Source organism: Castanea sativa, chromosome 11 (assembly GCF_040712315.1).
Source record: "Castanea sativa cultivar Marrone di Chiusa Pesio chromosome 11, ASM4071231v1".
NCBI lineage: Eukaryota > Viridiplantae > Streptophyta > Magnoliopsida > Fagales > Fagaceae > Castanea > Castanea sativa.
Window position 1 is genome coordinate 27,904,762 of NC_134023.1, and position 24,954 is coordinate 27,929,715.

At 31.6% G+C, this 24,954-nt stretch overlaps 3 protein-coding genes across 12 annotated transcripts; 2 read left to right on the forward strand and 1 right to left on the reverse strand.

Annotated features, from left to right (window-relative positions):
• The first annotated feature begins 2,497 nt into the window (after nucleotides 1–2,497).
• Nucleotides 2,498–7,465, forward strand: LOC142614429 (putative glucose-6-phosphate 1-epimerase). Its single transcript, XM_075786952.1, has 8 exons — nucleotides 2,498–3,340; nucleotides 3,515–3,589; nucleotides 4,500–4,556; nucleotides 4,635–4,798; nucleotides 5,362–5,496; nucleotides 5,778–5,880; nucleotides 6,520–6,619; nucleotides 6,859–7,465. The coding sequence occupies exons 1-8, from the start codon at nucleotides 3,230–3,232 to the stop codon at nucleotides 7,050–7,052; spliced, it is 939 nt and encodes a 312-aa protein (XP_075643067.1). The 5' UTR covers nucleotides 2,498–3,229; the 3' UTR covers nucleotides 7,053–7,465.
• Nucleotides 7,466–13,061: 5,596 nt separating this feature from the next.
• LOC142615282 (exosome complex component RRP41 homolog) lies at nucleotides 13,062–16,789 on the reverse strand. Of its 10 annotated transcripts, none has more exons than XR_012840719.1 (7): nucleotides 16,184–16,789; nucleotides 15,253–15,308; nucleotides 15,071–15,117; nucleotides 14,884–14,928; nucleotides 14,674–14,704; nucleotides 14,486–14,553; nucleotides 13,062–13,368 (listed from the first exon to the last, which is right to left on the reverse strand). XR_012840719.1 is itself a non-coding variant. In XM_075788019.1 (6 exons), the coding sequence occupies exons 2-6, from the start codon at nucleotides 15,304–15,306 to the stop codon at nucleotides 13,290–13,292; spliced, it is 279 nt and encodes a 92-aa protein (XP_075644134.1). In that variant the 5' UTR covers nucleotides 15,307–15,308; nucleotides 16,184–16,789; the 3' UTR covers nucleotides 13,062–13,289. The 10 variants fall into 10 exon arrangements, 3 of the variants coding, with proteins under 3 accessions (XP_075644134.1, XP_075644135.1, XP_075644133.1); XR_012840713.1 differs by having other exon boundaries at nucleotides 14,884–14,944; XR_012840714.1 differs by lacking the exon at nucleotides 15,253–15,308 and having other exon boundaries at nucleotides 14,884–14,944.
• A 5,144-nt stretch (nucleotides 16,790–21,933) lies between these two features.
• On the forward strand, nucleotides 21,934–23,947 carry LOC142617933 (uncharacterized). Its single transcript, XM_075790907.1, has 2 exons — nucleotides 21,934–22,789; nucleotides 23,760–23,947. The coding sequence occupies exons 1-2, from the start codon at nucleotides 22,044–22,046 to the stop codon at nucleotides 23,773–23,775; spliced, it is 762 nt and encodes a 253-aa protein (XP_075647022.1). The 5' UTR covers nucleotides 21,934–22,043; the 3' UTR covers nucleotides 23,776–23,947.
• Nucleotides 23,948–24,954: the final 1,007 nt, after the last annotated feature.

A 24,954-nucleotide genomic window follows, 5' to 3' on the forward strand; every position in this document is an offset into this window, starting at 1 on the left:
ACCGTTATTTTATATATATATATATATTATATACACACACCAAAATCTCTAGAACCATGTTTATAAGTATATAATATTTCACTTATATTATAGTAAATATAAAAGTTTATCATAAAACATTACCTTAATTCAGAACAAATTATTCATAGTTTTAGACTTTAGTATCAATTAAAAGGAAAAAAAAAAAACCCAATATAAAAAATAGAAAGTTTAGTTGTTTATTGCATACTAAGAAAACAAATAATACTAATAAGTTAATGTAAATAAGTTACCATTATGCCCTTACAAAAATTCAAAAATTACAAAACTAAAAAAAAAAAAAAAGCTTTTTTCTGTACCGGCCGGTACGCCCGGTATTACCCGAAATTGGTCGGTATGGCCGGTACGCGACCGGTACGACCGGTATTTTTTTCGGTACAAAATAAAAGTGTACCGGTACCGATGCACTGGCCTATACGGTATGTACCGGCCGGTACGGTATCGATCACCCTGATTGATACCCATCTCAAGAGTGGCAAGATTCCTCCTCTTTACTTTTTTTTTTAACATCAACAATTAGGGTTGGAATGGATTTAAATCTCAAATGTCTTTGTTGAAAATACTAAAAAGTGTCAATTGAGTTACATAGCTCTTGATATCAAAATTCTTTTTTAGAGCTAGCATACATAAGAATTATAGCCAGAATTTTATCACAATATATTGAGAAATAAATTACAAAGATAATGGGATTAATGGGATATAAATATTTTGTAACAACAATATAAATTAATGGAGTATAATATTCCATAATAAATTTTGTAACAATAAAATTATAAATATATTTATTTATTTTTATTAAATCACCAACACCAATTATTATATATATATATATATATATATATATATATATATTGCTTTATACTTTCTTTCTTTTTTGCTTTATACTTCAATCTTAATAACTTTTAATATCTATGTTCTTTTGTTAAGTAACTTTTAGTGTGTGTGTTGATATATCTTTAAATGTGGTATGACATTTGACTTGTAAAGAACGTCATGTTGTAAATCTATATAATTGCGAATGTGACTTATGCCTTCTTGTATGCATGATGGATACACTTTCCATAAGATGGAGATGGAGTACGCTGAAATCAATAAGATGGAGTACAATAACTAAAATAAAAAATAAACACAGAGAGAGAGAGAGAGAATTATTAATTATTATGCAATTTTAAGGGAAAATTACACAAAAAGCTTAAGTGATTCTTTCATATAATTCATAATTCTTTAAAATTTTGAATATAATACTTAATAACTTCTTGTATTATTTTATATATAAATCATTAAAATCTATTAAATTAATTTTAAAAATACATTAATATTAATATAAATGAACGATAAATTGCTTATGTGATGACATGTGTATATATCCAAGTTGTATTTTCACATAAAATAATACTGGAAGGGGTTTTGTGTATCTTTCTCCGATCTATATATATATATATATATATATATATATATATATATATATGGAATACATGCATAGTTTGATTCAAACGTGTATTCAAATGTAGATGGCTTGACAAGTTTCAATTCAAAAATTGTTTCTGTCATTATTCATACACTATTATTAGTAAATCTAAATTTAAGTAGTTAATAATATTTTAATTAATTGGACATGAACCCACGTAAGCCGAGTTTGAACTCATCCAATTATGTGATTTTTAAAAATAAATAAATAAAATAAAATAAAATTATACGAGTATGTAGTGGGTCACAAAATCAAAAGTTTTTCAGCATCTTTCAAATTCAATGGTCAAAAGAAACCTTTGGATGGCTATTTGGATATCCTTAGCTTTTCATGAACTCACTGTGCAATCCTCTTTCTAGTTTTGTTTCTTTAATGGTCACCCTCATTTTTCTATTCCTTTCCTTAGTCTACACTCTACACTGTCATTTTTTTTTTTTTATGTCATCTACATTGTCAAGTTGGTGATACCAATAGAAAGACAAGATAAGATTTACATTAAAAATAGTAGCTCTCTTTTTTTGGTAAATAAAAATAGTAGCTGTCTTAATCTTAAAATCCACACCCAAAAAGAAAAAAAAAATCCGAAATTCCTTATTTCAAAATATTGACCGTTTGTACAGCTTTCCTTTCAGGTACTTCTCGTATCTCCACGTCCTAGCTCAATGCAACTGTAACAACAACCAAAAAAAAGACCATGCCATTTTTTTCTCCTTGTCATATTATATGATTATTTTTTGGCCATTTTTTTTTTTTATTCTTGCTTCTCATGCTTCAATAGTACGAACCCTTTCTTTAGTTTTGTTTTTTTGGTTCCTTTAAATTCTAGTTTCATTTTTTAAATACAAAAATTTTAAAATTTTTTCGGGAAAAGTTGTTGTTTGAACATTTGACATAACTTGGTCATGCATAAAGTTCGTTTTTTTGTTTTTGTTTTTTGAAGTTGTTCAATGGGCACTAGTTTAATATCATTTTTGAACATTTTACCTCCCAAAGAAACAATTTTGAACATTTTAATTCAAATGGGGTAGTTCTGTAGAGGTTTTTTACTTCTGAAGTTCCTGAACTTTTCTGGGTTTTGAAATCTAGTGGGTTTTCTTAGAACTTGGTCTTGTTTGGTACTGAGGTAATTACAGTTATACTTCTTGATAGCTTTGATATTTTCTTTAGTTTTTTTATTTGATGGGTTTTTGAAATTGGAATTGGGTTTTGTTTCAGTGGCAACCCGTTTGAATTTTAGGATAAAAAGATATTCCTAAATTTTGGTTTTTGACTTTAGGGGTAAATTTGATTGTCTTGTTTTGATTAAATATGGCAAGCTTCTGGGGATTTCTTTGTGAAATTTAGGTGTTGGACGGTTTTTCTATACAGTTGCCAATTGGTCCACATTTGGAGTTTCTGTATTTGCATTATAGGGTTTCAGTGGCATTTTCTTAGATATTAGCATTTTGGGGTGTGAGTTGCAGTGTTTTTTTTAGATCTGAGAGATGGAGGCAATGAAAGATTAGGAAAGTTACATTGGGAATTGGGTTTTGCTTCAAGTTACAAGACCAGAGTTTTATCACATATAATTCAACTCTTATTGTGAACTTTGTGCTTCTTTTCATTCATTAGTCTTAGTGTTCTTTGTTTTTGGAGAGTTTCAATTTTAGCTTAGAAGTCCAGAGGAGTGTTCAAATTATAGTAGGAGAGGGAAAAATTTTGCAATTTTGGCTGTGTTTCAAGATGGGGCATTCGGCAGTGGTATGGAATTATAGGGCAGCAACTGAAATCACAAAGGACTGGAATGGGATTAATCAGTTCTTACTTCGGAACCCACAAGGCGCTTCAGCACAGGTGAGAACTCTCCCTTAATCCTTGTGTTGGTTCAATTGAAGCAAAAAATTCAATGTATTCCTAATAAACCAATACTTAATAGGAAAATGCATACTGTGTAGCATATATAGTTTCTGTTTGATTGTGGGTAATTAATGGCTTAGAGATTTGATGATTTCTCTTTTGGTGATATAGGTTAGCTTACATGGAGGACAGGTAACTTCATGGAGGAATGAGCATGGAGAAGAACTCCTATTCACTAGTAGTAAGGTGTGGATGTCTAATTCAATCGTTTTATGGTTTTCCTATGTTAATTATTTGCTCTGTCTTGTCTGATCCTTGGATCTAAAAAGGAAGTCATGTTAGGTATTAGTCAAAGTAGTCTGGCGTTAGAAGATTAGAAGAGGAATCCTAGAATCCTAGCCTTTCAATTGAATTGATAGTTCCACCACCCTTCCATTTAAAATTGTATAACCTGCTAATTTCGTACTGAGCTGTAACATTTTTGAGTTGCTGAAGATTACTTTGATTGCACACAATAAATGAGGCTACTTATTAGGGTAATTTATGCAACCAATTGAGCAGTATGTAAATGAGGAAGGTTCATGCATCATAGCCTTTATTTGATGGAACTTCTGTTGAAATAGATGACTTTTATTGTTCTTTAAAGTCCAAAAGCTTAAACAACCATTTACACAGAAATCTGAAATGTATGAGAATGGTTAAATTTATATATTTCAACATTTGCATTGTCAAATGACACCATTTTGCCAACTATTGTGAAATGCCCATTGTTGATGTTTGGATGGTGCTTAACTAGGACCTATATGATTGTGATATATCAATATTTAAAGCTTGGCTGACCAACCAATTTGTTGGTATTACCAATCTGAAAGCAGGATAATTCATTTTGGTGATTGTTGATGAAATATGAAGTTATAAAGGTTAGCTGCATTTTTAGTGTGGAAATTCAATTGAGTTTGTTGCTACACAGAGATGTTGTGGACAGGACAGACATGCCTCTACCAAATTTATGAAAAAAAAAATTGTAAACTAAGAGTTGGCCTATCAGTCAGGTGTCTGCCACTTAGTGGCTAAATTAGCAAAAACTATTGCATCTAATTCTACCTGCTAGAGATACAAATATGATTCACTTCCTTCCTTTTATATAAAAATGTAGGCCATTTTCAAGCCCCCGAAAGCAATGCGGGGAGGAATACCCATATGTTTCCCACAGGTACTTTAGTCATTCTTGTTTGCATTCATGAATTTGAAAATTTTTTCACTGATGCATCTTATTTTAATGCCTTTTAAGTTTGGAAACTGCGGATCACTAGAACAGCATGGATTTGCAAGGAACAAGATTTGGACAGTTGATGATAATCCTCCACCTTTGCACTCAAATGATTCCCATGGGAAATCCTTCATTGACTTACTCCTTAAACCATCTGAAGAAGACCAAAAGGGCTGGCCCCATAGGTATGAGTTTGGCTGCTGTTATAACTGAAATTACAGGATGTAGCATCGAAATATGATATTTTGCACTCAGTGTTGAACTAACTCCTATATTTCCAATGCTTAAGTTTGCACCATCAATTTTGTTGTCAATGGAATATTTAGTGGATGAAATATGAAGTCTTTTATGGTCTGCATGACTACGGTTTTATTGATTTTTAAATCGAGGGGCACTACTGGTTAGCCTGAAAAATAAATAATAGACAAAATATTAGCAAAAATTAAGAGGTAACACAGAGTCTTGAATTTAATTTTCTTATTATTGTTAAAATATTGGAACTGTGTACAGAAATTTCAAAATTTCAAATGTCTTGAAATCAAAACGTAATGCTAATTAATTAGATGGTAACTTAGAACTTTAGTCATCTATGGATTGCTTTGGCTTTCCTGAGTGAGGTAATAGCTTCACAAAGTTGCAGTGAATCCTTTGCAGAACACACTACAGCCTATTTTGACTTATTTCTTTATCTGTGTTTCAAGGGATGATACGTTGCTAACATAATGTTACTTTTTTTCTGCCTTTCCAGCTTTGAGTTTCGTCTTAGGGTCTCTCTTACAATAGATGGAGATCTGATACTGATATCACGAGTTAGGAATATCAATGGCAAGCCTTTTAGTTTCTCGTTTGCCTATCACACATACTTGTCAGTTTCTGACATAAGGTATGGAGTATTACTTTTTGAACTTTAAAAGAAAAACAAAAATCACATGTAAAAAATATTACAAAGCAGAATCATATTTATTTGGAAAAAAAAGGAAAATGAAAAGCAACTTCTCCATTCTTTATATTTCTTGTAAATATTAGAGAAAATAGCTTCGCACTTCCAAATTGTACCTATCTTCTAGTAAAGGCATACAAGTTATGGTTTTTCTGCTTCTTTAATTATGAATGTGTTTTTCTGGGTGTGTTAGTTTGCACTTATAATGTACATGGTGTCCACAGTGAAGTAAGAATTGAAGGTTTGGAGACTCTTGATTACCTAGACAATCTTTGCCAAAGAGAACGTTTTACGGAACAAGGAGATGCCATAACTTTTGAATCTGAGGTAAATTTTCTTCTTGAGTTTTATATTGTGATCTGACACATTAGAAGTTATTTATTAGTTGGGAGAATCTGGATTTAGAGAATGGTGTGAAATTTCTAAAACAGGTCGAATGAAAAAAATTTATTTGATCATATCAGAATGTTGAATTTCTTTTGATGAAGTTTTGCTCCATGTTTCAATTGCCCTGAAGCAGTAATTCCCTTGTCTGACCCAATATGTGTTTGTGAGTGAGTGTGTCTATGTTTTTCCCTGAAACTTTGAGTCAGAACTTAAGGTTTCAATTGTGAGAGAGTTAGAAATTGACAACTGAGAGAGATTCATTTTTCAAGACTGATACAGGGAGAAACATGGTTGAAATTGTAATTTCCATGGCCTAAAATTTGCAGTTAGTCTTATTCTCAAATTTTAGATTGCTTAAATCAAGCCTTTTCAATTGTAGTTGTTTCACAAGTATAACATGGAAAGCAAAGTAATGGTATTTTATAATTATTCATTACTTATATAAAAATAAACAATTATCACGTCATTCAGACTCTAGTTTTGTGACTTTGAATCTTCCTTTAATTATTACTGTTATTTTGGGTGCAAAACAAGCGCTTTGGATTGAAGATTTCTTGTTTTCCTATATTTTCCTTGCAGATGGATCGAGTTTATCTTAGTTCTCCTAACGTGATTGCAGTCCTTGATCATGAAAAAAAGCGGACATATGTTATAAGAAAGGAAGGGCTACCAGATGCTGGTAAGTTGCCATACATTTGAGGAAGTACAGCACCACAATCAATAAAGAATGAAGAATTGTGAAAGTTTTTCTAGGCATAAATTATGATCATAATCAAAGTTTTATAATGAGTGGACCAACTAAGATGTATTCATAAATTATAATCATGGGTTTATAATCATTGGTTCACGTGCACCAACATATAAATGGTTCTCATTATGATGTTGTTTGGCCTTACTGTGTCCTTTTCCTTATTTCAGTGGTCTGGAATCCATGGGATAAGAAATCAAAATCAATGGTAGATTTCGGTGATGAGGAGTACAAACAGATGCTTTGTGTTGATGGAGCAGCAATTGAGAAACCTATCACTTTGAAGCCAGGCGAGGAATGGACAGGGCGATTGCAGCTCTCAGTTGTGCCTTCGAGTTTCTGCAGCGAGTACCTCAATCTTTAAGAGAGGTCCTCTAAGGATTGCTACAAAATTTCAAGAGCACAATGTGGTTCATTTGTTCTTTTTCTGTCCTTATAGGAAGCTTAGTTAAATCTTATATAATAGCTCTCAACTCCTTAGGAGAGGTCCTCTGAGCAATGCTACAAAATTTCAAGAGCACAATGTGGTTCTTTTGTTCTTTTTCTGTCCTTATAGGAACCTTAGTTAAATCTGATATAATAGCTCTCAACTCTTTTTTGATAAAATAAAAGCTCTCAAGTTGTAGAAATTGTGCAATGATACTTAAGATGTACTTAGTACTTTGTAATACCTCAGACTATAGAGGATGGTGGATTGTGGATTGTGGGGAAAGCTGCATTTTTAATTGAATGGCTGCCCAAGGAAAGTGGGTACCAATTATTCCTTTTATAATATCACTATTTTATTCCTTTCTCTTTTATACTTCCAATTGAGAACATAATGGTAATTTAAAATTCTTGGTTTAATTCTATACCTAATTGTCAAAAAAGTTTTTTTTTTTTTTTTTTTTTAAATCACCATCCTATTCCTTTTTCTCTTTTCTATTAAAAATAAAAACATTGGGAAGCTACTCTATATCAAAGCCAGGTTTCGATCCTGGGACCTGTGGGTTATGGGCCCACCACGCTTCCGCTGCGCCACTTTGATTGTTATTACAATTTTTAGAACTAGTGTTATTTATTTAATGAATATTTCCTCCCTTTATTATATTTTTTTTTTTTTGGGTAGGAGAGAAACCTTTTAAACTCTTCTTATGTTATTTTTATTGGATGTGAATTTTGAAAATCTAATAGTTAGATTGCATGTTCTTATTATATTTTCTATAAAATTTCAAGAAAATCAAATATCAATAGTTATATCATTAATCAAATATTTAAATTTCAGTTTTTTTTTTGGCCTAAAATTATGCATGAAAAATAGGTTTATTGATCAAATAGTAAATAACATCTGATTTAAAAGAAATTTGACATGCATGTTAAGAATATAAATAACATGCAATCTAAGAGTTATATTTTCAAATTTCATATTTAATAAAAAGATATATGAGGAGTTTGGTTTACCATACATATTTATATTCAAAGTTCAAACAACATAAATATATGCAAGTAAACCATTCAAAATTGTGCCAAAAAATAATTCTAATAAAAAAGACTTTTTTTATTAGAGATATTTATAAAAAAAGACTTTTTTTTTTTTTTGAGAATCAACAAAAAAGACTTAATTCCTTTGTTATCAACCAAAAAGTGCTTGACTAATATGAAAGTACTTCATATTCCTTTGGTTATAAATGAGAGCGTTTGAAAGTTTGTATTGTATGTTTAATTTTGAACAACATTTTTGTTCTTTTGTTTTTTGCAAAATATTTAGTGGAAATGAATCCTTCTCGCCTACAATTAAGATTTGTGCCAGTTTCTATTAGTGCTACTGCGTTGATTCGAAATTCTTTGTTTATGACTATATAATATTGATATGATATTTTTAGTGACTTCTGTGAATAATTGAATGTCAATTGTATTTTGGAGTTCATCTTGTTGATCTTCTTAATTTTTTTGTCTTAAAAATATACTGTTGTTTGAATATTTCAGAGTTAGTAGGAGTGTCTTATTGGTATTTCTCAAAAGTTTGTTCATTTACATCCCACATCAATTTTTTTTTTTTTTTGAGGAAAAAATCCCACATCATTATTTAATTAATTGTGCTCTTTAAATTCATATGTCCATATTCAGCAAAAAAAAAAAAAAAATCAAATGTCCATGTTTGTTGATTCTTTAGGTCTTTTTATTTTCGTTACTTGGTTTATTTCTTTTGTAAATCTTGCATACTGATTTCATTTTTTTTTAAATTCATGTGATAGAGTATGAGGAGTTCTTTCATAATCACCAATTAATTATCTTAAATTCGTTAGATATTCTTCTTTGATTTTTGGTTCTTCAATTCTTTTTGACAAATTCTAAAATTAAGTTTTGAAATCTTACCACCGCACACCCTTGGTACAATAGTCACTCCACAAGTATAAGTGCTTGTGGGGTGTGGAGGGTAAGGACCGGGGTTCAAATCTCTAGAAAGGAGCTTCACACACATATACACTTAGATTAGGCTAAAGTAGAAATTCTATCTTGTATAAAAAAATAAAAAAAAAAGTTTTGAAATCTTGAAACTACATTTATATATTTATGAGCACATTTCTAAGCAATTACAAGATTTGATATGTTTCTTTCCACTTTGTGATCCTAGATTCCTAGGTCGTGTTTGGAACTTGAAGAAGAGGAAGTTTATTTCGTCAATTTTATAAAGAAGAGGTGTAGTTATTAGGTTTAATTTGTTAGATACTTTTTTCTATATATAAAAAAAAAAATTAGATACTTATCTATAATTTATCTCACTTTTTAAATTACATGATTTGATTTGTTACACCTTCAAATTTTAGGGCTAAAATGTAACTTTCCTTAGATTTAAATTTAGAAAATAAAATTGTTAATCAATGTTCAAATTTAAAAGTAATGCAAAATGTCAAGTCATTAACAATGGTTTTGGATGGAGGAGGAGACAGAAGGGATGAAAGAGGTTTAAATGACATTGTTTGGATGTTTTTAAAGTGAGAGGAGAGAAGGTTTGAAGGGATACCTCTCCAATCTTGATGCAGTTATGGCTACATTGGAGCATTCATTTATGTTTAAACTGATTGTGCATCTTGATGCAAACTAATTGTGCAATAGTAGAAGTTGTCATAGCATCAAAGTCATGTGGCATTCAAGAATTCATTTGTGTTTAAATTGATTTTCCGGTAGTAGATTTTACTAGTTGAACTAACTAGAACCCTTACCTAGTAATGTATTATAAGCAACTCATTTTTCATATAATTCTAAATCATATCATAGCTCATCACTTTCCCTGCATTAAATCCCCTCATTTTAAAGAGCCCCAAATTGGGAAAATTGAACGGGAAAAGTACCAATTATATTAAAATATTTTAAATGATCAAATTTACATTTATGATTTTAATTTATATCTATTTATTTAAATTAAACAAAAAAGGTGTTCAAGTGATAGTTAATTAGTAATGACATCCTTTGTAGTGTTTCATATATGAGTGATTCAAACCTCAACCCTCCTCTCTCTTCCCCCTCCTCTATTGAAAAAAAAAAAAAGTAAGAGAGAGGAAGAGGAGTATAATTGGAAGTTTATATGATGTCTTATAGTCTCCTCTCCTTCCCATTTGTATAAGATTATTTTAAACAAATAAAATATTTTTTGGAAATAAAATATAGAAAAAAAATGCAATACAAATTCAAATTTTACATATACCTAAACAACATAAATTTTAACTCTTGGGCATTTGAATTCTTATGGATTAAACCCTCAAGAACCTACAACTCAATTTAAAATTCTCATAAACCAAACAGACCTTGATATGCAAATTAAAATTTATTTGTAGACTCCATATAATTCTTATATTTACAGACTTTTGCATAAGTTGAAACAAAAAACTCTAGCAAAATGAAATGTTTATTCATAACGGATGGTTCATGTCATCATGTGTACACTAGTATTTTCATCCAAGATACAGACCAATTGGCTACAAGAGATTTTGTTTAAGTCAGTTCAGGTCCTACTATCATTCAGAGACAGAGAGAGAAATGCTAAACAATTATAAAATCCATTCATTAAGGGAAGAGAATGAAACAGAATAACTGCGATACATGCACCAAAAAGGTTCAACATCAACGAGTGCACAACTTTTGATCAAAATTCTATATGATACAAATTAAATTTATGGTTTAAATACTAACAAGGGATAACTAGAACAAGCTCAAGGTATCCCCCCACACACCCCCCTTCCCCCCCCCCCCCCCCTCCCAAATTTTTTTTTTAAATATATATATATATATATATATATATATATATATATATATTTATATTTATATGTATATGCTTTTGCCAAAATCCCCACAAGCAGGGATTAATTTATAGTTGAAACAAGTGCAGTGAACTCCCAAATCCAGACTTGAAGTCTAAAGATGATCAAACCAAGCAACAGGTTCCAAGGAAGAATGTTAGAAAGGAGATACTTGTAGGTAGGAATTAAAGAACTACAAGACATAATCAAATGTCTTCCGTTGAAAATCAAGGAATTTGAGTTTCTTACCATGTTTATAAACTATACGCCCTGACAATATTCTAGTTGTTATTCTCTAGCATTATCTACCAACAAAACCAATAAAGAATTCCAATAAATCCACCATGACTGATAAAATAACAAATGAAGCAAGTACCTCTATATAGATGTCATTGAGCTTTTTTTTTATTTTTTATTTTTATATTTTTATATATAGGAGATGTCATTGAGCATTGATCAAGCACAGAGGTCACTCAATATGTTCTAACTAAATCACAAACAGTGTGAAGGCTAGCATTATCAATGGCTAAAAAAAAATGTACTTACTTCCTGAATGTAATTGGCAACTGCTTTGCATCCTTCTATTGCAAGTTGCATGATATTTTCAAAAAATGTCAATGGGTAACTTAGAATCCATCTGCAGAGAACACAACCCGAGTGCTCCACAAAAAAAAAAAAAAAACTTTACCTTTCTTGGGTGATGCTGTTAAATCAAGCAAGGAAAACCCTTAATGGAAAAGTACTTGGGATGCACAAAATGATTGGTATAAATTGAACCACTGAGCCTAATGCACCGCAAAAAGTTGCAAAAAATCACCCAAACTTCAAGGGAAAATAAATTTACTCTTCAAAAACACTGCAAAAGTTGTATCAAACATATCAATAATGCAAGTAATCAAAATCATAATCCCCAATACTCAGGTTGAGTACATGGATCAGTGTAATCAATCAAGGTATAATATAACAAGTTCCGAACATTCCAAATTCCTGTAAGGCCAACAGGACACAGGAGAAGCATCTTGCATGAACCTTGCCCAAAGCAATTCAGCAATAGGTCAATAGTGATTGAAGTGCATGCAAAAAAGTGAAAGTGGAGAGAGTCAGAGAGAGAGAGAGTTTCAATTTCTTTATATGTGAGGCTCATCGCGGTTTTGAAATCCAAATTTAGAAACATTCCAAAGCACAAAAGCACTTAAAGAGCCATTATATCAAACATCATGAAATTTTAAACCTGTAAGAGGTATTGAGAAAAATAAATAAAAGCAGATTTTCAGATGTAACCTGAAGAAGAGTAAATTTGTCCAACTTAGGTAGAAATCCTACAGTGACTCAGTGAGATCAGGACCTCCAGCACTATCTTCCACATAGTTCAAATCCGTTCGCATGAAAAAATAAGAATTCATTTGGAAAAGCAACAATGTAGATGTACCAAGGAACCAGGAAAAATAAGAGGCATGTAAATTTACCAAGCAGAGGAGTGTTATTAAGGTATCTAGAACTACATGAAGTAACAAGATCATGCATTGGGATCCCAGCATCTACAAGGGCTAAAGTTGCTGCATTGATACATGCAGATCTAGTTCCTGCAGAAAACAAATTCCCAGTTCATGAGAACTTAGCTATGGTTTTGTTCAATGTGTTTTTAGCTGGGTTAGGAGAGATGCTAATTGTGTTTCTCGTGCCCTTTCTAAATTTGCTACTATTTCTAGGTTTTTTAGTTCTTGTTATAAGCACTCTCCTCCTCCTATTGTTTCTGAGCAATTGAGGATCCACAGCTGTCTTTGCCCGTTAATGAAATCAGGTTATCAACAGAAAAATCTCATTTCATGAGTAGAATTCAACACAACACTTTAGGTCAATTTGATTACATATTCTACCGGTATTCTGTACAGAGACACTTCAACTATTTTCCACATACTAGCATGTATCTTACAACAAGAAAGTGTGACAAATTTTCAATCTATGATCTTACGTAGTAAATTCCCTAGAAACCCTTTGTTACTTAAAAAAAGCAAAAGAAAAAAGAAATAAATAAATAAAACCTTCCATATGACAGAAGATAAATGCAAGCGTACCCACAAACACACAAAAAGAGGGACACAGAAAGGGCATGAACTCATGAATTAATAATACAAAAAAGAGTTTGGTGATCAGTCAGGAGTAATAACTGCACAGGGATTCAATTGAGTCTCAACTGACCACCATCTGCTTGGAGTACTTGGACAGAAAATATCTATCTGAAAGATTACTAAACAAGGCTTCAGAAAAAGAACTCAAAATTACGTATTCATGTAGGAAATATTTTGAAGATGCTGGAATAGAACCTAAGACTGAGGCATCAAGTGTGTCAATCTGCAAGCTTCCATGGGCTGGAGAACAACCAGATATATCTCTGTGGATCGTCTGAATGCAAGCAAACTTCCATCAATAACAAAGCAAAAGATCATACAAATGCATGTCATATTTTGATTTTGGTGATGCATCAATTTTCATGATGGAGATTCAACAATGGCCAATACAATGCTTTCTTTGAATCCATTCAACCAATCAAAAAATGAACAAATATTATAAATCTAATAGGTAGCCTTATTAGCCATTCAGAACTGTAAATACCATCATTACTGTTATATAAGTTTCAAGGTGTCGTTCTTCAATTTGAACATCTTGTTAAATACAAACAGGTGCCACAGTGAAACCAGATAATCTGAACACCTAGCATCATGAATCTGGAATTTATTAACTGGAACAATGAAATTCATACTCAAAAGTAAATAAAGAAGCTAGTGAGAATTATGGATTGTCAATTAACCCCCACCCCACCTTTTTATTTTCTCTTTGGCCACTGGGAGTTTATTTTTCTTGCAAATTGTAAGAGCATGCATGCAAAAAAAGAAATACTTCACAAAATGCTTTAATTCCAGTAAGCCCATGAACTCTACCTAGCACAAATGGCATCTCCACCCCTGACCTATATAGGATGCGTGCAGGGTGCCACCAAGCTAAAGCATATTGACCTTACAACACATATTAGATGCAAAGGCAGTATAGAAAATCTCCATCCCTCCTCTTAGAAGATCAAAATCAAGACAAGTATTGATGCTTGTCAACTACATAAGTAGGTAATGCAAGTGAAGGGGATGCATAAGTAGGTATTTCTCCTCTTTTTATAATGAATAGATCACATAGTTTAAGAACACACTTCTAGAGACAAGTCAATGGAGTATTAACTTATTCAAAATCACAAACAACATAAACGAGATATTGATACAATTTTGGTTCATCAACTACCAACGGACAATATTATTAGACTTCCACAAATTACCCCAGCCTGTCTAAATTACAAAATTTCTCTTTAGACACATTTTTGATGCATTTATAACTACGTAACAGAACTTTTAAAGTATACATGATACTAGCAAACACGCAGCTTTCTTCATAAGGAATACTACCAATTGAATTTATGGCAATGTAAATAAAATTTACAAGGTAGGTGACCTAATACAATTAAAAAGAGGATTACCTGTCACCCTTTGTTTTTCTCATGCGATCCCTGGTACTAAAATTAGCCATACTATACTCACAGCGCACCTGAAACATGAACAAACTCAAATAATTCAATCAGAAAGTTATGAATGCATTTAAAACTTCTTTAAAAAAAAAGAAGAAGAAAAAGAAAGAAAGAAAAGAAAAGAAATGGAAGAGAGTTACCTCCAGTGCCTGGTCACTAATTTGTTGACTCCTATTTTGGACATGCAAATGAGCATATATTATTAATAATCAGATTGTACTGCAATAGATTGAACAGTACTTTAATCTTGCAGAATAAAACATTTCAAACAAAGACTGCCTTTCTTAAAAAGTAAATATGCACCAGATATAAGAAGTATAAGAATTATGGAGGAAAATGATGAAGGATACCTCTCTAGGGTCATATACAGCAGCAATCACTTTTGTGTTACCCATCTCAAACACAGCAGAGCTAAAATGGTTAAGCAAAGTGAATTCTTAACAATATATATATATATATATATATATATTTGAAGATTTCATTTTAAAGAACAAAACTATGGTTAAAAAAGAGAAATTCAAAGCAAGGTTTTAGTACCTGTCAGCTTTGGCCACAGCACCAATCTCAGCTCGGAATTGTCTCATCTATCATAATTTTTTTTTAAGGAAAAGAGAAAACAAATAAAATAAAACAAGCTAGAGAAGATAATGTAATTTGATGGGATTGCTAGGGAAAATAATAAAACTTGAAAATATGAGAATAAGCGAGAGATCATATACTTCCATGGGACGGCAACCGTCTAATCGAAGACTTTCGGGGCTTACAAACTCCATCTCTGCCAACTAAGGTTATTAGGATTGGAATCTTACAATATATCAATGAAAAGGCATGATATATTGGATTGAGGATTGTAAGATCCTACTTTTCAATGAAAAAAAAAAAAAGAACATTGGCAGTGAGTACGTAGGTTGAATAATCACTAGAATTAAAAAGTATGTTTTTTTTTTTTTGGATAAGTAGAATAAAAAATTAGTTAAAACTCATTATAGTGTAATTCTTATACTCCACATGACTAAAAACTAGGGTTAAGCACTTGAGCTTATCAAAAATAATTATACCTTCCTTTTGAAAACACTAAAAGCACTACTGGCAACCCATCAAACATCCAAATCCAACTAACAAGCCAACAAAATTTAAGCATAATATCAATTTTTGCTATCAAAATAATGTTACATAGTTTGGACATAAACACTAATATGAGTGCAGGAACAAGGCATTTAAGCAAAAATATTAGTTTTTCCAAAGTCCTAACCCATTCTGGCATTCTCAAATTCATACAAAACCATTTCAACAACATTTTAGCTCAACCAAAAGCTTAGCCCAACCCCAAAGTAATTACAATAAATCATAGTGCTACACTGCTAGGTACTCTTGATTTATATATATATATATTAATAGATACAATAAAATTCAATTCATCCGCTCCATGATGATTGCTCTCCATCAACAAACTAATACATCAATTGATTTTTTTTTTTTTTTTTTTGATGTAGGTGGGAAGTGCTTATTCAACGAAAAGAGACTTTACTAACCGCAACCAATCAACAACGTGGAAATTGTAATTGCAAACAAGCAAGAACCATTGCTGAAATTATAAGAGCTCTTAAAGAAAATAAGCAAAAAGAAAGAAATGGAATAAAGTAAACCTACGACGACAACAGGAAGTAGGAATCGAAGGCGTTGAACGGCGACCTATTCCCAAAAGCCCAGCTAAGCTATATTGGAGAGAATAGCTCTAACCTTGTTCCTGTTGACGGGACGGCTTTGCTAACTATAAGTCTTCCAATAAGGCCAAAGGAAGAGAGCTCACAAGTCACAAGCTACATTGGGTTTGGTTGATAGAGAAAGAGAAATGGGTTTGCTAACTGCTGGTGTAGTGGTTTGAGACAGGTGGGTGTGGGTCTCTGCTATTAATATTATGGTGAGGTGAGAGAGATCAGGTTGTTCTGGGTTCATGATGAGAGGCGGGTACGCTTAGGAGAGGTGGGGGAAATATTATATTACGACATGAACTTAGACAAGCTCTATGGCGAATGCCACTATTGACTATTGACTATACTGCATATCATCCTCCTCCTATAGCCTATGGGGTTTTTTGATTTTGGGAATAGGCCGTTCGTTGCTATCATATGTTTGCAGATCCTGTGTGCTTGCCGTTTAGAGAGTTGGCAGCAGTGCCTTTTCCCTTCGGATGGTTGTTGGACGAGTGGAAAAGTGGAAAACAGAGAATGGTGAAAGGATTTAAAAATAGAAGGATTGAAAAGATTTTAATTTTTCTAATTTTTGTTGGGTTGGTAATTGTTTTTGTTTGGTTGATAGTGGAAATTGAAGGGATGAAAAGAGTGAATTTGTATAAATTTACATATATGTATATACTCTTATTAAAAAATAATGCTCAATTAAAACAAAAAAAGTGATAAACAACCAAAAAAATTAATCGCCTAAAATTATTAAAAAATAAAAATCATGTCCATACACAAAATCACATCTAAAAAAAAAATTTACTTGACAAGCCTGCCCAGTAAATCAAAAGAAAAAAGAAAAAAAAAAAGAATGGAAAGAAGAAGAGGCAGGCAACGTCAGAAGAAAAAAAAGAAGAAGGAGAAAGAGGCAACAGCGTTCGGTGGAAAAAAAGAAAAGAAAAGAAAAAGGAAAAAAAAAAAGAGGCAGCAACGTGAATGAATTTATTCCACATGAGTATTTTCGTTCAAAAATGAAGCATAATTTCTATTTTCAGTTTTCTCTTAATTTTTAAAAGAAAATTTTTTGGTGAGCTTGGGAAAAAACACTTGGGCCCCACCATTTATTTTCCTTCCTCTCCACCTAACTAAAACACATTCAAAAAAGTTTTCCTTCCCATTTTCTCTCAAAAGTTTTCCATCCATCTTATTTCATCTCCAAACAAACACACTCTTAATAATGGGGTCATTTTGAATGGCTAATGTGGCAAAAATAAAAACGTTTGTCACTTACATGTCACTTAGGGGTTGTTTGGAACTGTTGTTTAAATAAAAGATTTTAGTGTTTAAAGAACAATAGTTTTTTTTACATGTATTTTTATAACACTCAAATATGTATTTCCACAACACTAAAAACTGAACAACAATATTTAGACACTACTACCAAATGGGCCTTTAACACCTTAAACTAATGGATAGTGGAGTTTTGCTAACGGAATCAAACTTCACGATGTAAAATCCAAGCAAATTCAAATTTTAGGGTGTACTTTGCAATTTACCCATTTTAATTTCTAAACATCCTTTAATAATCATGAATTCAATTTATTATATCCATTACTAACTTGTAACTTATGTATACACATAGAAGCATTTAAAAATAAATTCAATTTTTTTATCATAAAAAATATACATAATTAATAAAATTACTAAAAAAATAAATGTAATTGGATGCACATTAAAATCTGGCAGAAATACATTTTTGGTTCTTACATTTTGGGTCAATTTCCATTTTGATCCACACTTTTCTATTTTATCACTTCTAGTCCCTAAAACAAAAAACGCATTCCATTTTAGTTCCTACCATCATCTTTTTAACAGAAAATTGCTTACGTGGTAGATAGAGTGTACTGTTGGCACACTAAATGCTGACATAACTATTAAAATAATATTAAAAATATATTTGGTATTTAAAATATACCGCTTTAGCATTTTAATTTTAAAAATTAAAAAAAAGAATTTCTAATTTATCAATTTTAATTTAACTTGAAAATATAAAACAAAATAAAACTTTTTGAATTTTAAAGATTGAGAATTTTTGTAGTAACATTCTCTATCTTTCTAAAAATTTCTTGGCAACTAAACACAACATAAAATTTATATCTCTCTATAATGTAAAAACTCAAACAGAAATCTCCAAGCTCTCTCTCTCTCTCTCTCTCTCTCTCTCTCTCTCTCTCTCTCTCTCTCTCTAAATCCACGACCGAAAACTCAGCTCCCTCTCTCTAAACCCATGACCGAAAACCCAGCCCTCTCTCTCTCTTTAAACCCATGGCCGAAAACCTAACTCTCTCTCTCTCTCTCTCTCTCTCTCTCTCTAAATCCGTGGTTGTTTGTGGTTCGGATCTGGGGGTTTTGTTCATCGATTTGGGATTTGAGTTTTGTGTTCGATTTCTCAGAAAGCATAAGAAAATCTAGGTTGAGTTTTGTGTTTAGGGGCTAAAAATATGGGTTTGAGTTTTGTCTTTGCGTAATTGTTGAATGTCTTTAAGTTTTGTCTTTGTATAATTGTTGAAAATATGGGTTGAGTTTTGTGTTTGGGGACAAAATTATGTTTGTCTATTTGTGGGCATGTCCTTGTTTTGGTAAATTTGAGTAAAAGAAATTGCAAGAAAAAATAAATCTTGATTTTTTTAATTATCTGGGCAACCAAACATGTTAGTTGGGGAAGAAAATAAAAACATGATAGATTGAGAAAAACAATCATGTTCTAAGTTCTTTGTATTCTTCCACACACAAAATAATAATAATAATAATAATAATAATAATTTTATTTTAATTTTTTTTTTAAAAAACAAGAAGTTTAGAAATGTTTTTTTTAATTATTTTATATGATGTGGCTTTAAAAAAAAAATTAAAATGTTGATTTGGCATTTTTTAAATTTCAAATAAAAATTTTAAAATATTATTGTAATGGCTATGTCAACATTTAGTATGCCAACAGTGCACTTTGTATGACATGTAAGCAATTTTTGTTAGTGAGATGACCGTAGGGACCAAAATGAGACATATTTTTCATTATAAGGACTAAAAGTGATAAAATAGAAAAGTAGGAACCAAAATGGGAATGGGCAAAAAATGATCATAAGTAGTATTAATTAATACTACTTATGATCATTTTTATTCTATGTATTAATTCTTGATGTGACCAAAAAAAATGTTCATTCTTGATGGTTATATTATATATAGGGTAAACTACGTATTTGGTCCCTATCCTATACACCATATTTCAATTTGATCCCTAACCTTTTAATTGTGTCAATTTGGTCCCTAACCTTTCTTTACCGTGTCAATTTAATCCTTATAGTTATCTTTTAAATGAAAATTAATGACATGTCTAATGGCCAAAATAAAAATTAGCTTCTGTTGATGTGATAATAAACTAAAATTTTATTTTGGCTATTTGCTATGTAAACAATTTGCATCTAATATATAATGTCAAAGACTAAATTGACACGACATTAAAAAGTTAAGGACTAAATTGACACAATTGAAAGGTTAAGGACCAAATTGAAATATGGTGTAAAGGTTAGGGACTAAATATGTAGTTTACCCTTATATATACTATCTATAAGAGGATTCCCCTCTTTAGACTAGATTTTTATGTGATTTAAAAATACTCATAAACCTTAAGCTTAATAGGGAAAAAACTTAAGGATAGCTCTGTAAAAATATATCTCCAACTCCACTTAAAATGCCTATAAAATAGGATACTCTTCTACTAATCCATGTCTTCAAAACAAACTTATCCAATTTTTTTTTTAAAAATGAAAATTATGACACTAGACAAAAAAAAAGCCATATATATATAGCTTTTCAACCTAATTTTCTTTTTTGTTGTTATGCAATAAATTTATTTCATATTTATATTATTCAAATAAGACATGAACAATCAATTTTTGAGATCCTTATTAAATTTTTCATTAAAATTTTATGTTGGACTTCTTATATTTTGCACAAAATTAACTCACTTACCACAAATTTAAAAAAAAAAATATGGAAGTGACAAATGATGAAAAATTAGATTCTATATTGAAAATATAATTGAATTTTCTCTTAGTTTTGTGTGTGTGTGATTGCTCTTGAATTGAAATATATTTAACATTATAAGAAAAATAAATGCTTTTTTTTTTGAGAAACCAGACCAAGAGTCTGGGCATATATTAAAGAACGAAAATTAATAAACATCAAAACCAACAAGAGGGATAATGTCTTCAGGCATGGCCCTTAACCAAACCTGGCACCCTACCATGTTCTTAGCTTTTTTTAGCTAAAACATCAGCAACCAAATTACCACTACGGTGCACACGAATGAAATAAAAAAACAGAAAAGATGAACCTAAACAACAAATATCCTCCACGATATTTCCATAAGATGACAAAAGTGACATTTAGCACAACATTCATGTCACTTATGAGTAACTCTAGGTAACAATAAATTGGATATTTGTTTTTTTTTTTTTTGATACATTGTTAGTTGAAGGTGAGGAAATTTGAATCATAGATGTCTTTTCATTAGAAACACCAAGATATTCCAATTGAGTTATAAAGTTTTTGTCTCTGAATATTTGAATTTAATCATATAGTTATGATACGTTACCTTAATTTCATAATACATTACCAAAAACAAACTAATTTAGGATATTTGGCCATACATAAGTAAAGAAATTTAAAAAAAATGGTATTTATTTACTCATATTATTAATAATTTAAAGTTTAATTTTCGTTTAATTCAATATATATGTGTACTTCAACATTTAAGGTGTAATAATCCAAATATTACAAAAATATTAATTGAACAAGAAAATAAGCAAGAATCTCACTACAATTATTAAAACACATGCAATTAGAACGCCTCACAAACCTAATGCCCTTACTATTACAAAGAAAATTTTGGTGCAAAAAGAAACACCAGGAAAATATGTGTGATTTTCCTTACAAAGAAAATTAGAACGGCTTGAGAAAAAGATTTTTTTCATGGTTCCAAATGAATTCAATGTTGTGATTCTAATAGCTACGAAAACATGTACCCAGAACTCTCTACAGAGTGAAAATACTCTCTCTTTTTTCTTTTTTCTTGAGAAAAATGATGTATTTATCTTGAGTTTAATACGGAGTAGTTGAGTAGACATATACCAAATTTACAAAATTAACAATTCCTTAAAATAAATTAGGTAGGATAATACTTGTTACAAATGAGTTATTACACAGTTTTACAAACAACTTATTTTTTCCTATCACGCAAAAAAAAAGAAAAAAGAAAAAAAGAAAGTAAATTGAAACTGTGGCTTAAAATTACAATTTTCAAATAAATCATAACTCCAAATTACAATTTTAGGTAAAAAAAAGAGTTGGGTAAGGAGACAAGGATAAAATTCGAAAGACGTAATAAAAGAAACGAAAAAAGAGCAGAAAAGAAACAAGAGAGAGAAGTAACGAGAACCGCCTATTAGCAACAAAAAAACACCTTGTCCTATCCTCCTCACTGTGGAAAGTGTAACAAATCCATTCCTGACAAAACTCTCTCTCTCTCTCATCAAAATTTCTACCCTTCAAAAAGGCCTTTCGCAACAACTTAGCCTTCTCTTTCCTCTCCAAAACTCCCTCATATATTGTATATAATAAAACATCCTCTTCATCGCATTTCCTCTCTCTCTAGATCTGCTTTTATATTTAATCATATCTTTAGGTGAAACTTGAATAATATTCCTTCATTCATTTCTCCTCCATTTCCTTCCAATATATACAAAAAATCACATTCCTTTGGATCGGAAATGGCCGAACCACCATTGAAGCCAGTGCTGCAAAAACCTCCGGGATTCCGAGACCAGAACATCCCGACTCAATCTGCTCCGAAGCCGAAGCCAAAGCCAGTTATGCGAACACCTCTCCTTCCACAATCCTACCACCCCAAGAAACGACGCAGCAGCAGGGGCTGTTGTCGATCATGCTGCTGCTTTTTCTGTGTCCTAATCCTAATCCTCATCGTCCTCGTCGCCGTTGCCTCCGCCATTTTCTACCTTTGGTTTTTGCCCAAATTCCCTGTTTTCCACCTCCAATCCTTTCGGATCCCACGTTTCAACGTGACTGTCAAACCGGACGGTACTTATTTAGACGCACAAACGTTGATTAGGGTTGAAGCCAAAAACCCGAACGGCAAACTGTCACTGTTTTATAAACATATTGATGTTAACGTCAAGGTCGGGCCCAAGCCGGACCCGACTGATTTGGGATCGGGGAAGGTGGCCGGGTTCACTCAGAAGAAGAGTAATACGACGAGCTTCAAGGTGGAGACTAATGTGAAGAACCAGCTGGTGGATGATGGGGAGGGAGCTAAGCTTAAGGCAAGCTTTAAAAGCAAAGGGTTGGTGGTGAGCGTGGAGGCTCGGACTGGGTTGGGATACATTGTGCATGGTCTCAAAATAGGGCCACTTGGTGTGAAGCTGTTGTGTGGTGGTGTGAGCTTGAAGGGTCTTGAAGATGGTAAAATTCCCAAGTGTACCATCAATACGCTCAAATGGTATGTTTTCTTTTTTACTTTCTTTCAAATCTATATTGCAATGGTACAAGTACTTGACAATTATAATTCTGAAATTTATCCTCAAGCTTAGTAATCATGCACTTGGGATTTATGATATATCATTTTCATATAATCTTATGTGATTTATGTGTTTTTTTTTGTTGAATGTTTTATTTCCTAATGTAGTTTGATTACCTGAACTTATTAGACTTTGAATTATAATAAGTAAAATGCTATTAAGGGATTATTGGTTTTTCAATTAGGAGATTTTTTTTTAATAATTTGATTGTTCAATGAGGGCAGATTTAAGTTTTGGGCATCTTTGTTTGAAACACCAAGATGTATTAGTTGAATTACAAAGATATTGGAAATTTGAAGTTGAATATGTTGTTTGATTAGAGTGAAATGAAAATATACGTAGTTTATAATTGTGCCAAATTTCTTCTCTATTGAATGTGTATAGACATACAACTGGCATTTCGCTCAATTATAATTACTCTTTTTTATAGGCCAAAAGATCAATTAGTTTCTTTTAGTGTAGGTAGTATTCAAATCTAGGTTTCCTGTTCAGCAATATATAAGAAACTTTACACATTGACACACAAAAATGTCTTATTAGTTCAAATTGTATTTGGAGTTTCTCAAAACTAATATTTTGATAATACCTATCAAAACTACATCGTAAAATAATGCTTATGATACTCCATATAAAATATAGTTGTGGACTGGAGCTCAACTGGACTTACTTCTCATTTGGGTCTTTGAATTACTTTCCATAAGGAAGGGGGACCCTCCTTATGGTAAAAACCACCTCCTGTTGATATCAACATGGTATTCTATCTATGACAGCGTTTTATTTACATTAATGAATTTTGATTGAGTCACCGTTATGGTGGGTGATTTGTATATATCTTGAGTATTGATTGGTTGACATTTGACGATAATGATTGAGATCGTTGTTTTGATGCAGGATAAACATACATTAATGGGGTTGCCATGCTTGAAGATGAGTAATGGTGGAAGAGTGATTGTCATTTTTACGAGGCAATTTTTTTCTGGCATACATTTGTACCTATACTCAGGATTCTTACTAGTTTTATTGTTTATATACTAAAATAATCACATGCAATATTCTTTACTTGGTAAATTAAAAAAAAAAAGGGGGGGGGGGGGTTTGGAGGGCATCTATAACTGTCTGACTAGTGTCCATGTCTATGCTTTGGATTCTTCTTATGTATAATGGGATGCACATAAGTTAAATTATTTATGGGATTGAATTTATTTATTTGTTTGTTTAATTTTGGATGGTAGATTGGCACATCATCTATGTAGATCTTGTTCTTCATTTTGTTTTTTGTTAAATAAATTGAGATTCTTTTGGTGGGTGTGGCCAGTTGTGGGGTAGGAAGTTGGGGTCTTGGATTCTTGATGGGATTGCCAGGCTGCCATTTCTTTGTAAGAAAAAAAATAAATCAAAATTATATATGAATGTGAAATAAACTGCAATATCGTTTAAAATTTTTTTTTTTCTCATAATCTTCTTCCTTTTTCGGAGAATAAGGTGTAACGTATCATCCCTTTTGGAAAAGCTAAAATGGGAAAAAAAGACAACTTGTGGGTTACACGAATAGAGTGGCTGCCTCGCAAAGGAAGGATAGCCAGAGACAGAGAGGGATATGATATGATAATCTGCTGTGTTAGACATGAATATAGATGGAAGAATTTTTATGAAAACAATGCTCTCCTCACAGGTTTTTTTTTTTTTTTTTGGAGGGTTTTGTTATTGTGCAAGGGTTTTGATTTCAATGAAAGATTCGAGTGCTCAACTCCTAGACTAGTGTAAGTATCTCCAACTTGACTTAATTGGATAGTATGAGATTGTCCATGTTATAATTATTGTCGTTTTATGAATCGGATCACTCTTTTGGGCTCTGAGGTGATAAAAGAATGGGGTGGTGAGGTTAGGTAGATCTTTGAGATCTAAATCTTACCAATAAACAAACTATCGGAAGAATAAAATAGTGTCATTAGGAAAAATCTTCACTTTATGACTCATGACAGCTCCAAAGCTTATCACCTAATTTTGTAGAAAGTACTAGTGGTGTGTAAAAATAAAATCTACTAATCCATGGACTTCTTAAAAAATATATATATATACTTTTTTG

Coding starts and splice junctions, on each gene's coding strand:
- LOC142614429 (XM_075786952.1), top strand. CDS start 3,230: ATGGGGCATTCGGCAGTGGTATGGAATTATAGGGCAGCAACTGAAATC. Junction 3,590..4,499: donor TCCTATTCACTAGTAGTAAG/GTGTGGATGTCT, acceptor ATAAAAATGTAG/GCCATTTTCAAGCCCCCGAA. Junction 5,881..6,519: donor CCATAACTTTTGAATCTGAG/GTAAATTTTCTT, acceptor TTTTCCTTGCAG/ATGGATCGAGTTTATCTTAG.
- LOC142615282 (XM_075788019.1), bottom strand. CDS start 15,306: ATGGAGTTTGTAAGCCCCGAAAGTCTTCGATTAGACGGTTGCCGTCCC. Junction 15,118..15,252: donor ACGGTTGCCGTCCCATGGAA/GTATATGATCTC, acceptor AAATTATGATAG/ATGAGACAATTCCGAGCTGA. Junction 13,369..14,485: donor AGAAAAACAAAGGGTGACAG/GTAATCCTCTTT, acceptor GCTTGCATTCAG/ACGATCCACAGAGATATATC.
- LOC142617933 (XM_075790907.1), top strand. CDS start 22,044: ATGGCCGAACCACCATTGAAGCCAGTGCTGCAAAAACCTCCGGGATTC.